At 33.1% G+C, this 14364-nt stretch overlaps 1 protein-coding gene, 1 long non-coding RNA gene and 1 pseudogene across 3 annotated transcripts; 1 reads left to right on the forward strand and 2 right to left on the reverse strand.

The window, feature by feature from the left end:
- Positions 1-411: 411 nt before the first annotated feature.
- Positions 412-1223, forward strand: LOC112416778 (Werner syndrome ATP-dependent helicase-like; annotated as a pseudogene).
- A 4623-nt stretch (positions 1224-5846) lies between these two features.
- On the reverse strand, positions 5847-9273 carry LOC11416225 (uncharacterized RNA-binding protein C1827.05c). Of its 2 annotated transcripts, XR_003007230.2 has the most exons (10): positions 9069-9273; positions 8872-8986; positions 8687-8742; positions 8150-8197; positions 7959-8056; positions 6935-7004; positions 6730-6840; positions 6587-6638; positions 6079-6227; positions 5847-5971 (listed from the first exon to the last, which is right to left on the reverse strand). XR_003007230.2 is itself a non-coding variant. In XM_003592494.4 (9 exons), the coding sequence occupies exons 1-8, from the start codon at positions 9162-9164 to the stop codon at positions 6591-6593; spliced, it is 642 nt and encodes a 213-aa protein (XP_003592542.1). In that variant the 5' UTR covers positions 9165-9273; the 3' UTR covers positions 5906-6227; positions 6587-6590. The 2 variants fall into 2 exon arrangements, 1 of the variants encoding a protein (XP_003592542.1); XM_003592494.4 differs by having other exon boundaries at positions 5906-6227.
- A 2628-nt stretch (positions 9274-11901) lies between these two features.
- Positions 11902-14364, reverse strand: LOC120577938 (uncharacterized). Its single transcript, XR_005643899.1, has 4 exons — positions 13985-14364; positions 13781-13897; positions 12233-12323; positions 11902-12154 (listed from the first exon to the last, which is right to left on the reverse strand). It is a non-coding gene; the product is annotated as an uncharacterized lncRNA (long non-coding RNA).

Consider the following 14364-nt stretch of genomic DNA (forward strand, 5'->3'; position numbering starts at 1 on the left):
ACTATTCATTTTCTTACTTATTGAAATTATTTGCATGTCAACGAACTTCAGTTTCCCTTTTAAAATTATATGTTATGTTAAAGTAACAGAAACGCGTCTTAGAATTATGGAACAATAACAAAGTTTATCGTAATTGACATTATGCTTTGATTCACGACAATTTTTACATTCAAGCGAACTACATTGTTTTATTTTTACATGAATATTTACTTCTTAAAATGACCCGTGCGTTAGCAGGGGTCAATGGTCTAGTTTAATTTATATTATAGTCTAAATACATTAATTATTCAATCAATCTGAGCGGTCTCTTATATGATTTGTTAAGAAATTAAACCAACCAATTATTATTTTATTTTAAATCCGTAGCTACAAGTCCATAACAAAAACCTAATTTTATATGGCATTATAAGTCTCTCGCTCTTTTTCATCCCTACGCTGTTTCCAACAAAAAGAAGAATGGCAACCATCGCCGAGCGTCAGCATTTTCACCGTCAACATTAACGGAACCAACATTACCGTCACCGTTACTACGTCTGCCTCCGTGATCGATGAGTGGATTAACACGACGTTCATTCGCAGCGCCGACTATGTCCGCCGTCGAATACTTGTCTTCGGTCTCAGCATGGATCCTGATGTGAACACGTTGCGTCTCTGCGTCGGTGACCGATGCTTGATTATCCAGCTCTATCGGGCCGATTCGATACCGCAAAGCCTCCGCAAATTGTTTCTTGATTGGGTGTACAAATTCGGAGGATTCTCGAACGACTGGCATCGCGAGAGGATAACACGCTCGAAGCATGGTTTGAAGATGTACAAGGATCCTATGGAACTGAGGTTATTAAAGGATGGTCTTGAAAATCTTTCTGTGGAGGAGATGGTTCATGAACTTCTAGGATTCGAAGTGGAGCTGAAAGAAGAGATCAGAAAAAGTGATTGGAGTCAAAAGGATCTCAGCGATGATCAAGTTCTTTATGCTTACGTTGAAGCGTACGCAGCTTTCGCCATTGGGGTCAAACTAAGGATGTGGGATCTTTGCTTCTAATATTTGGGGTCAATCTAAGGATGTAGGTTCTTTTCTTATAACATTTCATTTGTTTTTTATGTTTGTCTTCTGAAAACCTCTAAGGATGCATGTGGGGTCTTTGCTTCTAATATGTTTATCATCAACCATTTTAGTACAACTTTTGTACAACCTTCTCTCTCATACTCACATTATCTTCTTATTCTCTCTCTTCCTTTTTCTCTCTCTATTGTTTTTGACCAATAAGAAGAGAACACAACAAGGTTGTCCCAAAAATTGTACCAAAAGAGTTGTTCAAATATCAATACTCTAATTATAATGATGATAATGATAGTTGTATGTCTTTGTTCATCCCGGATGTTTGCAATTAAGCTATTCAGAATAATATAAAAAAAAAAACTTTTAGTATGCCTTGTGTTTGCCATGGTAGCAATTTTAGTTCTCTAATAAAAAAAGTACTTTCCAACCCTCTAACTCCTTTTGCAACCTTTGAGCCCCTATGATTTTGACCGGGTCAAAGCCCAAGTGGCCACTCACTCAATTAGTTGGACGCAAAGTTGGTTATTTTTTAATTTAAAAAAAACTGCGCGTAACTCACAATTTAAAAAAAAAATTGGAATTGGATTTGGATTTGGATTGACACGTGACTCCTCTCAACACCGTATCCACCATCCTTCATCCAAAATACAACACATGAACAACAAACAATATTCATCATCCAATTCAAATCAAATTTCTCCACCAGCAAACTCCCAACAACAATCCGTCAATTCTCATCTCGCAATCCTCGAAGCGGCAAAGACGAATGGAACGAAGCATGGGAATCAAAGTGGCTACCACAAGACCTAACACCAAAGACACGAGCACCATGGGAAGGTGACATGAATTTCGCTTCAGAAGAAGTGGCGCGGAGACGAAGGCGTTTGTTGAGGAGATGAATGAGAATTGGAATGAAAGGAGAAAGGGGTCGAAGACCATGAATTCCATGATTTTGCATTTTTTTTTATTTCTTTTTCATTTATTTAATTCTATAAATAATTAGTTGGCTTTTTCTTTATTTAAAAAATAACCTACATGGTGTCCATCTCAGTTAAGCGAGTGACCACATGGGTTTTGACCCGGTCAAAATCAGAGGACCTAAAAGTTGCAAAAGAGGGTAAACATAGGGGTTGGAAAGTAATTTTTTTAAAAGGTCGCCAAAATTGCTACCATGACAAATACAGAGGGCCAAAAGTGCGTTTAAGCCAAAAATTTATGTATAAGTCGAATTTATATAAGTGCAACGATTATGCACACAATTAGCACATGGTCATATTCTATATTTATTCTTGCCTCTAATAAATAAATCAATAATCTTAACCACAGCAGAAAGAAAAAAAATCCCACCGTAGATTTACGATTAAATTGCAATATTTTAATCAAGAATTAAATAATATTAAACTAATTCACCACTTGCAACGGTTTTGTCTTTCAACATCCACTTGCCATATGATACCTTCCCCATACACTTGCAACGACTTTCCCACCTTATGCCTTTTCTCGCGCGTCCTTTTTTTTTCAATTTTACCCCTGGTCCAGATTTCGTTTTTCGGATGGTATTGTTAGAATTTTGCAGATGTTTAATGTTTTACCAGAAGTTTTGCAATTTTAATCTTCAAAATTCATAAAATAAAATGCAAATAAATTAAAAAACAGAAATAAAAAGACACAAATATAAAAACAACTCATTTTATTAATATATGAACAACACATTACAATAATTTTCAAGCTTTTTAAGCTTATTACATAAGATCCTAAATCTATTTCTAATCTCCTACGAGCCTAATTCTAATCTCCTAAGAGCCTAACCACTGGTATGTGATGGGACATACCAGTAATTTGCCTATTGGAGGAAAACCGGAGGAGGAGGGAAGAGTATGGCGGGAAGAAGAGAACAATGCCCCTGAGGAAGATGGGGGGTGCTCAAATTTACGCCCAAACAGGTCAAGCTAAGAACCACACTGACCCACATGACCCTCAAATGAACTGTGCTTCGTTGCAGCGCGGTTCCATCCTCATTGACCGTTCATACAAACCCTAAAAGTTTTAAACGAGACCTTTATCTATGAATAGGGATGGCAATTGGACTTAGATCGAATGGGTACCCGCAAAAAATATCCACAAAGGGTAGGGTAAAACCCCGCTTTTATGGGTCTGGGCACGGGTAATACCCACAAAATTAAATGGGTATGGGCACAGGTAAGGGTACTATACTGCCCAGACCCGCAACCCCGCATATACATATTTATATAATATCATAAATTATTTATTTATTTTTTATGTATAATTAATTTCTTTATTTAGCTATTTCAGCCTAAACCTAAACTTAAACCAAACAACTGCTTAATACAATAACAACTCCATCATGCCGGTGTATAATTTTTTAGGGATATTTTGGATGTTTTCTATTTGACTAAATACCACGATTCATATTATTTTATGAGTTAATTTTTAAAAATTGGGATTGTAGTTTTATCTCATTTGTGATGTTTTTTATTTTTTTTATTTTTCATAGTTAAAGTGCGGGTAATGGGTGCGGGTATGGGCACTGAGGTACCCATAGAGTATGGGGAAGGGGACTAAAGTTGTTGCCCACGAGGATACGGGCAAGGGCACGGGTATTTTTTATAAATGCGGGTATGGGGACAGGCACTGTAGTACCCTACCCATTGGGTACCCATTGCCATCCCTATCTATAAAGGCCAACGATGGAAATCCATGGTTGTAGAAAGAAGAAGAGGAGGAGAGGGTGGGAGAGGATGGTGTGAGAAATGGTGGGGTTTGGAAGGCTATTTATAGGGAGGGGTGGGTCAAAAACGGTTGGGAGGCCATAAATGCAGTCAAAAAATGCGTTTTACCACGTTTTTTTACTTGACCACCGACAAAAACGTGTGGTGCAGACCACCGACCATGACTGATGCATTCTGGAATATGTTTTCCGAATTATTGCGATAATGGTGGCGAACGAGGGAAAAGTTGCACTTCCTGTAGGGCTAAGGACATTCCGGAATATAAAATCCGAAAAGATTCAGAGTCATTAATGTGGGTTTGGACGGTTAGAATCACTAACACGTTTTCATTGACTGTATAAATAGGCTTCCATCTTCAACAAATACGTTCATTCTTCATATCACCTCTTTTCTTACATTTTCTTCAAATGCTTTTTAGTTTTTTAGGGGTGTCATTGTCATTGTTGACCATTCATAGGAACCCTGCAATTGCAATGCATTGCAGCTTGTGTGGGGTTCATATAACGGTCAACAGAGACCTTTGACATCAAAGAAAGACACAGAAAATTACATAATATCTGGTCCGGATTTCTGTTTCCAGAAATCACTAACAATCTGGTCCGGATTATGTAATCCGAATCAGTGGTATTTTAGTAAATTTTACAGGGCGCGCAAGAAGGCAGCAGGGTGAAAAAAGTAATTGTCAAAAAGTAATATTGACACAAAATCCAAAAACAATAGAAAGAGAAAGTAAAAACAATGTAAATATAATAAATGAGAAAGTTGTCGTTGTTCAAATATCATTTATCTATAAGAAATAGGTATAACACCACCCTGAAAAAACTTTATTTTATTCACTATATACACCGCTAAAAGGGGGTGTTACTTTGCTTAAAAGAAAGTCCATAAAAAAAAAATTGTCAATAAAAAGTCCATTAAATTGATGTGGTGAAAATACAATAGTGTGCATGTTACACTTTTGAAAGAATTTCACAATGTTGTGCTAAACTCCTATATTTCGTGCAAGTTTATCCATAATTTAAAACTCATCTCTATCTCTAGAATAGATTCATACTCACATGAGCACAAGACAGCATTACATATAGATGGCACAAGATAATTTCAAGCAAACACTATAGGTCCGGGACCATTCCCCATTCGTAAGTCTTAACGGCTTAACCCAAGCACAAGATAATTTAAATCAAGGTTTTGCAACTCGAGAATTTACCTCAACTTGTTTTGCCTTGGTAAACTCAACTCGAGAACTCCTACGAGTTAACCTAAAATTAAAATTATATAAAATTTACATATGCAAGACATATGTAAACTAATATAATATTGTAAATAGATCAATAGTGCAAAATATGACTTAATTACAAAGGCAAATTATACTAAACTACCATAATAAAACATTATGTTCAACTTAGCATCAAAATACAAAAAATAAAATCATAAGTTTCATAAGTCTTTAAGTTTAAGCCATCCATAAACCATCCAAAAAAAAAAGGAAGTTTCACAATTTTCGCTAATAAAACTATCTAAAAAATAAACTAGTTAATTTCTTCAAAAGGTCAACAAACACCACCACCGCAACCCTAATCGGTGTCGAAATTTGAATTTCCACCGTCGGAATTGCAACCATAACTAGTATGTGCTCCCATGTTCATGGTTTGAGAACTTAGAGAAGAAAGAAAAAGAAACGTTTTATTTCAGGAACAACGTGTTAAACATTTCAATCTTTGGGCTTGTAGAAAAGGAATTGAGTTTTGAAAAAAATCAACCCAAAGAAGGGCCTATTTTTTTTTTTTTTTTTAGATGTATACTCATCAACTTGATAAACTCGGTAGAGTTTACACGAGTTTACCGAGTATTAACTCGGTCAAACTCGTCAAACCTTCCAATTTCATCAGAAATCAAGTTTACCTCAGAGTTAACACGATTTTGGTACCTAAACACGTAAACTCAGTAAACTCGAAGAGTTAACCCTCGATTTGCGGAACATTGATTTAAACAGATTTTTTAACCATACTTTGCAAGTTTTTACTTTTAGTACATAATAACAGAATCCATTAAACGAGCCATACTTTGAGATATATAATTTTGACTATCAACAAAGTTTCGACAATTATCGAACTTCAGTATTCAATTCCAATATACTGGCCATCTTGTACCTACTAACAACCTACAATTTATGCAGATATGAAGGGAATTCAGTATTTCCAACTCGTCGTAATGAAGGTGATTAACTGACACAAAAACTGATAAATATATGGAATGGATAACACTTACACAAATATTTTCATAATATAATGTCTAGAAAGACACAAAACTGGAGGCTCTTGCACCTACAATGAAGATAGTTCATTACTAACTTTTAAAATTCTAAAAAACATTGTTTCTTGCCACCCCTCATGACATGGTAGACCATCCGCCTTCATCTAGGGAAAAAGGTAATAAAACCAAATCAGTTACATGTGTACACAAAAAATTCAGGATATTCAGCAAAATCATCTGTTCTGTTGAAAGTTGAACAGCAAAAATACATCAAGAGAAACATCAAGCACAACATATGCCATAGGAAAATGGATCCTCCCATTAACATTCCACTCAAACATTTTATGTTGATATCTCTCTCTAGATATCCATTAATTTTGGAAAGAGTTCACTCCTAAAAATCTTTAGAGGAGAGCAATAGACACAATTTCAACATTATTAGGTTATCTATAATGAAACCCTGAGAGGATGCACTCTCCTTGTTGAGGTGAATGACTAAACTTTTAAAGAAGAAGCATGTTACCTACTCAGTCTTCGAACTTTATCTTCTTTGGAGCAGACTGGAGGTTACCCACCTGCAACAGCAATTAGACATAGCATGAGAAAAGATCAAGAAATGGACTATCAAAACAACTAATCAGTCAAAGAAAGGCGAAAAAAGCTCACAATCTCAGGACATTCATAATCAATGCCAGCAGCCTCTATCTTTTTACGTCGTTTTTTGTCACGCTTCATAACTCTATCAACCAACTTTTTGTGTTCTTCCAATGTTCTTTCCTGAAATAATAACAATAATTAGTACATTTTCTTTTTATACAGAGCACCAGAGTAACTAAATACAAATGATATACTTCCTCATCACACTAGATACCTTGTCATGTAGCTCTCGTTCAATTTGGAGTGTGTCCAAGGGCTTGTAGCGGTAATTGAATCCTTTCCATCTACAAAGAAAAATCCCACCTTTTAATTTATTTTTCTTGATTATGTTAAGAAAAGAAACAAATTATTTAACCTCAGGCATGTCATTTAGTATACCATTAGTTCCAAAAAAAATTTAAAAAAATTCTGCTAGATGCTTCTATTGTTTTAAAATGTCTGATATGTTGGTTTATAATTATATTCTGTACAGTACATCATTATATAGCCTTAGGCCTTAAGAAAACCGACTTCTGATTTCTGTAAGTGCTTCAACTGGCTAGGATTATTTCGTTGACATAATTAAACAGTTTCAAGTGTGCACAAAAGCGAATCACTGTTCCTTTTATCTATAAACAAACGGTTGCTTCTGTATCAGTTTTCAGTCAGCTAATTCAAAATACAAATTGGAATTTCTCTTGCACTTTCCCTATTTTCCTTCTTTATGATTTCTAACAAACTGACTTACCAGATATGTTAGCTTACATCTTACATTTTAACACAAGGTAGGAAAATGCTCGAGCGCTTTGCTCTTTTTCAGGCATGTGGGGTATTTGGTTAAAAGGCAGTGCTAGACATTTCCTTCTGAACATTGTGCGATATGATAGTTTTCCTAAATACTATTTGGGTATGGTGCCCTCATCTATTTCATAAGCCTCTGATTTATTTCATAACCAGCCTAGAAGGCTCACAATCCTACAACTTTGACAGTATCGTCACGCTGTGGAACCATAGCCATAATCATGTTAATCTGATATCTAGAGGGATAGGTAAGTTTGTGTGCTGATTTACCTTTCCTATGATTCTAGAAAATCCCCCCACCCAAGGATTGTTGATCCTCCAGTAAAATTTCTTGTTTTCTCATAATAAACTCTCTTCCAACATGAGAAAAAAAAAAAACTAGAAAAGAGAATATTACAGACTAATTATGAAGCTTAAACAAAAATACATATGGATAACGAAGTTAATTAGTAACTTACAATCGGGGATGAACATGTTCTGAAGGTACCACAAAAACCTGTAGTAGGTGTTCAAAAAGCAAATAATTGTGCATAGTATCAGCAACAATTTTTGCTACCTGCAAAACAAAACCAAAAAACATCAGCACAAACAAGAGTTTATACGCCAAAAATCAAAATCACAACACAATAATCAGAAAAACAAATTTTACCTCAGGAGATTCAAATTCTATGAACCCAAAATGTCTTGATTTTCCAGTCTGTTAAACATGAAATAAATGAGCTATCAATATTAATAAAAAATATATCAATGACGATCAAAGGTAGTTAACTAACTAAATATTGCTGAAATTGAGCATTTTACTAAAACAAGTAACTCGAAGGCACGGGTGTCAAAAATCAAAGAAAAAAGTCAAGAACCAACCAAATAAAAAGGATGAAATTCCTGTTACACAAAGGCTTTACCTTTGAAGAAAGGGATGCTAAAAGCGAAGAACTAAGTATCACAACAAATTTGAAGAATTTGCAATGTGCATAAAAAATATTTATTAAAATTAAAAGATAACCAATATACATTGAATGAAACATTCTAGAAAAATTATCATCAAAATTATAGTTCTAATGGATGAGACAGAGTAATTCAATACAGTAAACAAAGCAAGCCACAAATAATAATCATTGTCATCATGTAGATAAAAATCTAAGCAAACACAGCACAGGCACAACGAAAAGAAGTGTAAGAGCTTAACCTTTTTATTTCTGGAAATTCTCAATCTCTTGATGGTTCCAAATTGTCCAAAATAAGCTGCAAAAACCAATTAATTCATAAACAAAGATAAATTTAATAACAATCAAGAAATTGAGAAAATAATTCTCTCAAAAAAAAAAATTTGAGAAAACAATAAAAAAATAATCTAAAAGTGTAAGCTGGTACCTTCCATCTCCTTCTCATAGAAGCCATGTGGAATCCGACCAATATACAAAACAGGGGAAGAATTCTCCAATTGTTTAAGTTCAGGAAGTTTGCGACCAGGACCACCTTCCAACGGCTACACCAAAATCAATCACCAAATAATCAAAAACACCATCAACAAAAAATTGAGAGCAAAAGTGTTATGAACAATAACATACCAAAAAATCAGCAGCATGCTCAGATGGTTTATTATTGATAGCATTGACCCTTTTCAAACTCTTCTTCTTCAAAGCTTTCTTTGCCTTCGTCCCCATCTTGGTATGAAAACCCTAATTATGAATCAACAGAGTTCAATTTTCACACCAATCACCAAATGGGATGAATAGCTTGGAGCTTAGTTGTGTGAGCTCCGAAATCCTAAACCCTAATTTACGAGAATTTTGTTATAATAAATCGGGCTGACCCGCTCCTTTTCCCAACCCGTTAGTTAACTGGGCCGAATCGATTCGACCCACACACATGTTGTAACTAATATTAACACCTCCATGGTCTACACCCTAGACTTTTATGAAGCATGAAACTTGTATCCTTTCAGGAAGAAAAAAAATCATGAAACAATTATAAATTTATTCCGATAAAAATTATATTAAAAATGAAATATATTAAAAGCCGAAAATAAAATCATAACCAACACAAAAAATTCAAGAAAAGGATTCAAAAATTATCCATGAAAAAAGTTACAAAAAATAAGAGACCAACTGAAAAATCACACAAACTATGTAGCAAAACTTAGACCAACAATGGGATTATGCCACCATAAAAGAACTCAAAACAAGGCTTGTCAAATACAGATTGAATCAATATATTTATGTCTAATTATTATCATTATTTGTGTACATCTCCATTTATTTCTTACAAGTACCCTAAACGTGCATTCTAGATACACGAGAAATGGAGAAAGTCTTGGTTGGGCACATACACATGCACGAGTATCTTTGTAGTATATAATAGACAAAATTACATTTTTAATCCCTTAATTTAATTTTAGGTAATAGTTGGGTCCTTTATCTTTTTTTTCATTTCAATTTGGTCCTTTTTTATCCATTTTCATATACATTTTTAAGTTTAAAATTCATGATTTTATTTACTTATGGTCTTTCCATCTTCAAATCTACGATCCTCTTTTATGTTTGCATAAGAATATTAGATTTGAAACTTGAAAATGTATATGAAAATGGATAAAAATGACCAAATTGAAATGAAAAAATAAAGGACCAAAATGTTACCTGAAATTAAGTTAAGGGACTAAAAATGTAATTTTACCTATATAATATGTATACAATATTTTGTAGTATATAACTATGATACATCTATGGTATATATTCGTGGGTATATGTGAAGTATCAGTATTTAATGTGTGCGATTGTATCAATATGAATGTAATCTTCAATTTGAGAATAACCGGGTTCGTAGCTACATATATTATCGAATATGTATCAAAAATTCACTACTACAAAAATGGGCTTATATAGCGCCTTTTTTTTTTTTACTTTAGATAGTGCTCTTGAAGCGCTACCGTAAATGGCGCTAGTAAAGGTAATATAACGTTCTTTCTGTATAAAGCGCTATATAAAGCAAGGGTTAAATAGCGCTTTATGTCAAAAACCGCTAGCAAAGGTTCTCCTTAGATAGCACTTTCAAAAATAAACGTCACCTAAAAGGGGGTTAAAATAACGCAAGCACTAGGTAAAAACAGCTTTTTTGTTTTAAAACGCTATGCAATACTAGGTTTAGATGACGCTTTATACAGGAAAAAAGCGCTAGGAAAAACATTTTTTTTTTTTTGTCTGATTATTTTTTATTTTTACAGATAGTTTTTTTATTAGTTTAAAGTAATATATATATATATATATATATATATATATATATATATATATATATATATATATATATAATTTTTCTAAGGTAAATATATATATTTTTGGTACATTAAAATTGAGACTATTATTTATCAAATAAAATTCAAACATATCATAAAATATGGGTGTCATTTAATTTGGGAAAGGAGAGTTCTTTCCCACAATGGGAAAGTTGATCATGTTCATTAGATTAAATGAGGAACATATTCCTATCATACTCTCTCAACCACTATATTATTTTTTTATACTATCTTTCACACTCTCTCTTTCATGTTCCCACACACCCATACCACCACCACTAAATCACAAATTCAACAACCACTTTAACCACCACTGCACCACCACACACCACCATTGCACCACCACACAGATGAAAACTATGTTCGAATATCATTGAGGATAAAACTGAGCTCAACGATGAAAAACCTAGCTCAAAGCTTCGGTTCAGCCAAACTCAAAATTTAAACATGAAATGGTTATGAAAAGTGATATTCAGATCATCTCTACATTCAAAAACTCATATTCTGCTAATTACTAATGGATTAAGAAAGATGGGGTTTCCATTATTTGAAGCATTGCTGTTGAAATATTCCGAAAATGCTATTTTGATCTGTTCATTTCTAATTAAGTATGCTACTAGGCAAGGACAACCACACGTGCACAATAAGCAAGGACACCATTATTGAATTTGTGTGGTGGTGCAGTGGTGGTCAAGATGGTTGTTGAATTTGTGATTTAGTGGTGGTGGTATGGGTGTGTGGGGATATGAAAGAGAGAGTGTGAAAGATAGTATAAAAAAATAATCTAGTGGTTGAGAGAGTATGATAGGAATATGTTTCTCATTTAATCTAATGGACATGATCAACTTTTCCATGGTGGGAAAGAACTCTCCTTTCCCAAATTAAATGGCACCTAAAATATGTATGTATATATAGCATAAAAGTCAGAGATGTATAGCCACTAATATGATAACATGTATATCTCTAAGTTACAAATAATTAGTTAACATAAAATCAAAATCTTCTATGGTAGCATGCAGTCATCATCTATCTTTCTTGGTCGTCTCAAAATTTTTATCCAAAACAAGTAGGCAAATCATCATTCATTTTCAAATTTCGTTCACTCTCCTCCACCTGAATATATACCAGAAAATACCATTAAGAAATAACGCTATATTATATTAGAGACAAATTCAAAGTACTACTGATCATGAGTACAAATTAAAACCACTACCACTTCTAGCAAATATATTTTGAAACATGAAACTTACCTTATTATAAAAAAAATCATATAACTTTTAGGTTGATCATGAACCGACACCATTCTTCTTGGATTTCTATTAGTTTATCTTTTGGGTATGTCAAACACTTGAAACCATCAATGTACTGCATATATTATAACATAAAAAATAACCATATTACTTAATAAAATTAATTATATACTTTAATATAAAAATAACATACCCCTTGCACGACCAGAATATTCACCGACATGTAATGTTTTGCTAAGTATGTCCCTACAACTAGAAGTTTGAGAAGATTGAGATAGAGTCACCTGAAATAATATATGGTAGTACAGAAAAAAAAGATCGTCATAAAAAAATTCACAAATTGGCTTAATACATGCTTTGGTTCCTTAACTTATTTTCGGATTTCATTTTAGTCCCCTAACTATAAAGTGTCTCAATTTGATCCCTTATGTCTTCTGTCGTTACCTCTTTTGGCCCTCTCTGTTAGTTTGTTTTCAAAAATAGTTATCCCTTGTCCACATGTCATTTAAGATTGGTGATCAAGGGCTAGATTTGAAAAGTACACAAGTATACAATGGGCTCACAACATATAATCATTTCTATTTTTCTTGATTTTCCTAAAAATATAAATTTAAAATGGCTAGGCGTTGTTACTGTTATGCCTAATGATGTTCAAGGGCACTTTATTCAATTCAGTTTTTTAGGTGGTGTCTCTAAGTCGAAGCAATCTATTCTCCAGGTGATTTGGTTTGCAACAATGTCGGAGATTTGGAAGGAAAGAAATAATAGAATTTTTAATGCAAAGGTTAGTTCTGTTATACAGGTGGTGGACAAAATTAAGTTGTTGACTTTCAAGTGGTTAAAGGTGAAGTTTGTAACTCTTCCCTTTAATTATCATGGGTGGTGGCTTAGTCCGTTTACATTACTACGCATAGGCTAAAGGCATCTTGGTGTTGTTTTGTTTTGTGGTGCTTGCGATCTTGTGTTTTGTAATATTCATACTTTGTTCTTCTTTTGAGGTTTTTATTCCTTTGCACACCTTGTGCTAGGAAGGCCTTAGGTGTGTTAATATATTTCATTTTAGTTTCTTCAAAAAAAAAAAAAATCACCATCAATCTTCATCTATTTATATATTTATTTTTTTAAAAAAATCTGACCTTTTTTTTAAATTTCGTAAAAAAATAATTTTTTTTCAAATTTTTAAATCTTGGAAAAGATTTTATAAAAATTCTGGAATATTTTTTTTTCTAATTTTAAAATCTGAATTTTTTATATATTTTTCCAAATTTTTAAAAATTAGAATATTTTCCAGAATTTTGTAAAATTTAAAAAACCTTTTTTTTTCGAAAAAAAAATCTGACCTTTTTTAAAAATTTCGTAAAAAAATAAATTTTTTTAATTTTGAAAATGATTTTATAAAAATTCTGAAAAAAATCTGGAATATTTTTTTCTTCATATTTTATAAAATATATGAATTTTTTATATATTTTTGGCTTAAAAAAAATTAGGTGTTAATCATCACCGTAGACTACAATACACCTACATGATCCAATGGTTTCTATTTGAAAAATAGATCAAACAATTAAAATGTAACGGATAGAACCAAAAGACATAAGGGACCAAGTTGAGACACTTTATAGTTAGGGAACCAAAATGAAATCCGAAAATAAGTTAAGGGACCAAAGCATGTATTAAGCCTCACAAATTTTATATGAAGTAACAATAAATTTTTAGAATCAAATTAAATAGAAATAATACTTACACATTCTTCATATACTTTCTGGACGCTCTCATCAACCATTTCATCCTTCTTCACACGCCCTTCCCTCCACCTTAAACATTTATCAATGTCTTTTTCTTTAGATTTAGTCTCTGGTAGCTACAAAATGATAAAAAAATGCATACCAATTAGGAGTATTGTTAGAATCTAATACGTCATGATATGGTTTTGATTATATATACTCACTATTTTTGTGTTAAGCTTGCATTCCCATACGCCCCTGCGGAATGGGTATTGGGGGTTTGACGCTCTCTTTATATTTTTTTCACTCAATTCCTGTACAAACAAGTAGCATTATCAAAACATGGTATTTAATTATACATATTATATAATATCATAAAAAACATTTGTCAATAAATTATTCTAACTTGGAATTCAGGAGTGTTCCGTTTAAAATCTAGATTCACAGCAATCGTAAAAGAAGGTAATTGCTTCATGCACCAAATCAACACTGTTGGATTAAGCTCATATCTTCGCTACCAGTAACCCACCTGTTGGGAACCTCTCACACTAGATCACCCTTTTATGATTTCTATATCAGCTATGCCTACTTATGAGTTATTTCA

Source organism: Medicago truncatula, chromosome 1 (assembly GCF_003473485.1).
Source record: "Medicago truncatula cultivar Jemalong A17 chromosome 1, MtrunA17r5.0-ANR, whole genome shotgun sequence".
NCBI lineage: Eukaryota > Viridiplantae > Streptophyta > Magnoliopsida > Fabales > Fabaceae > Medicago > Medicago truncatula.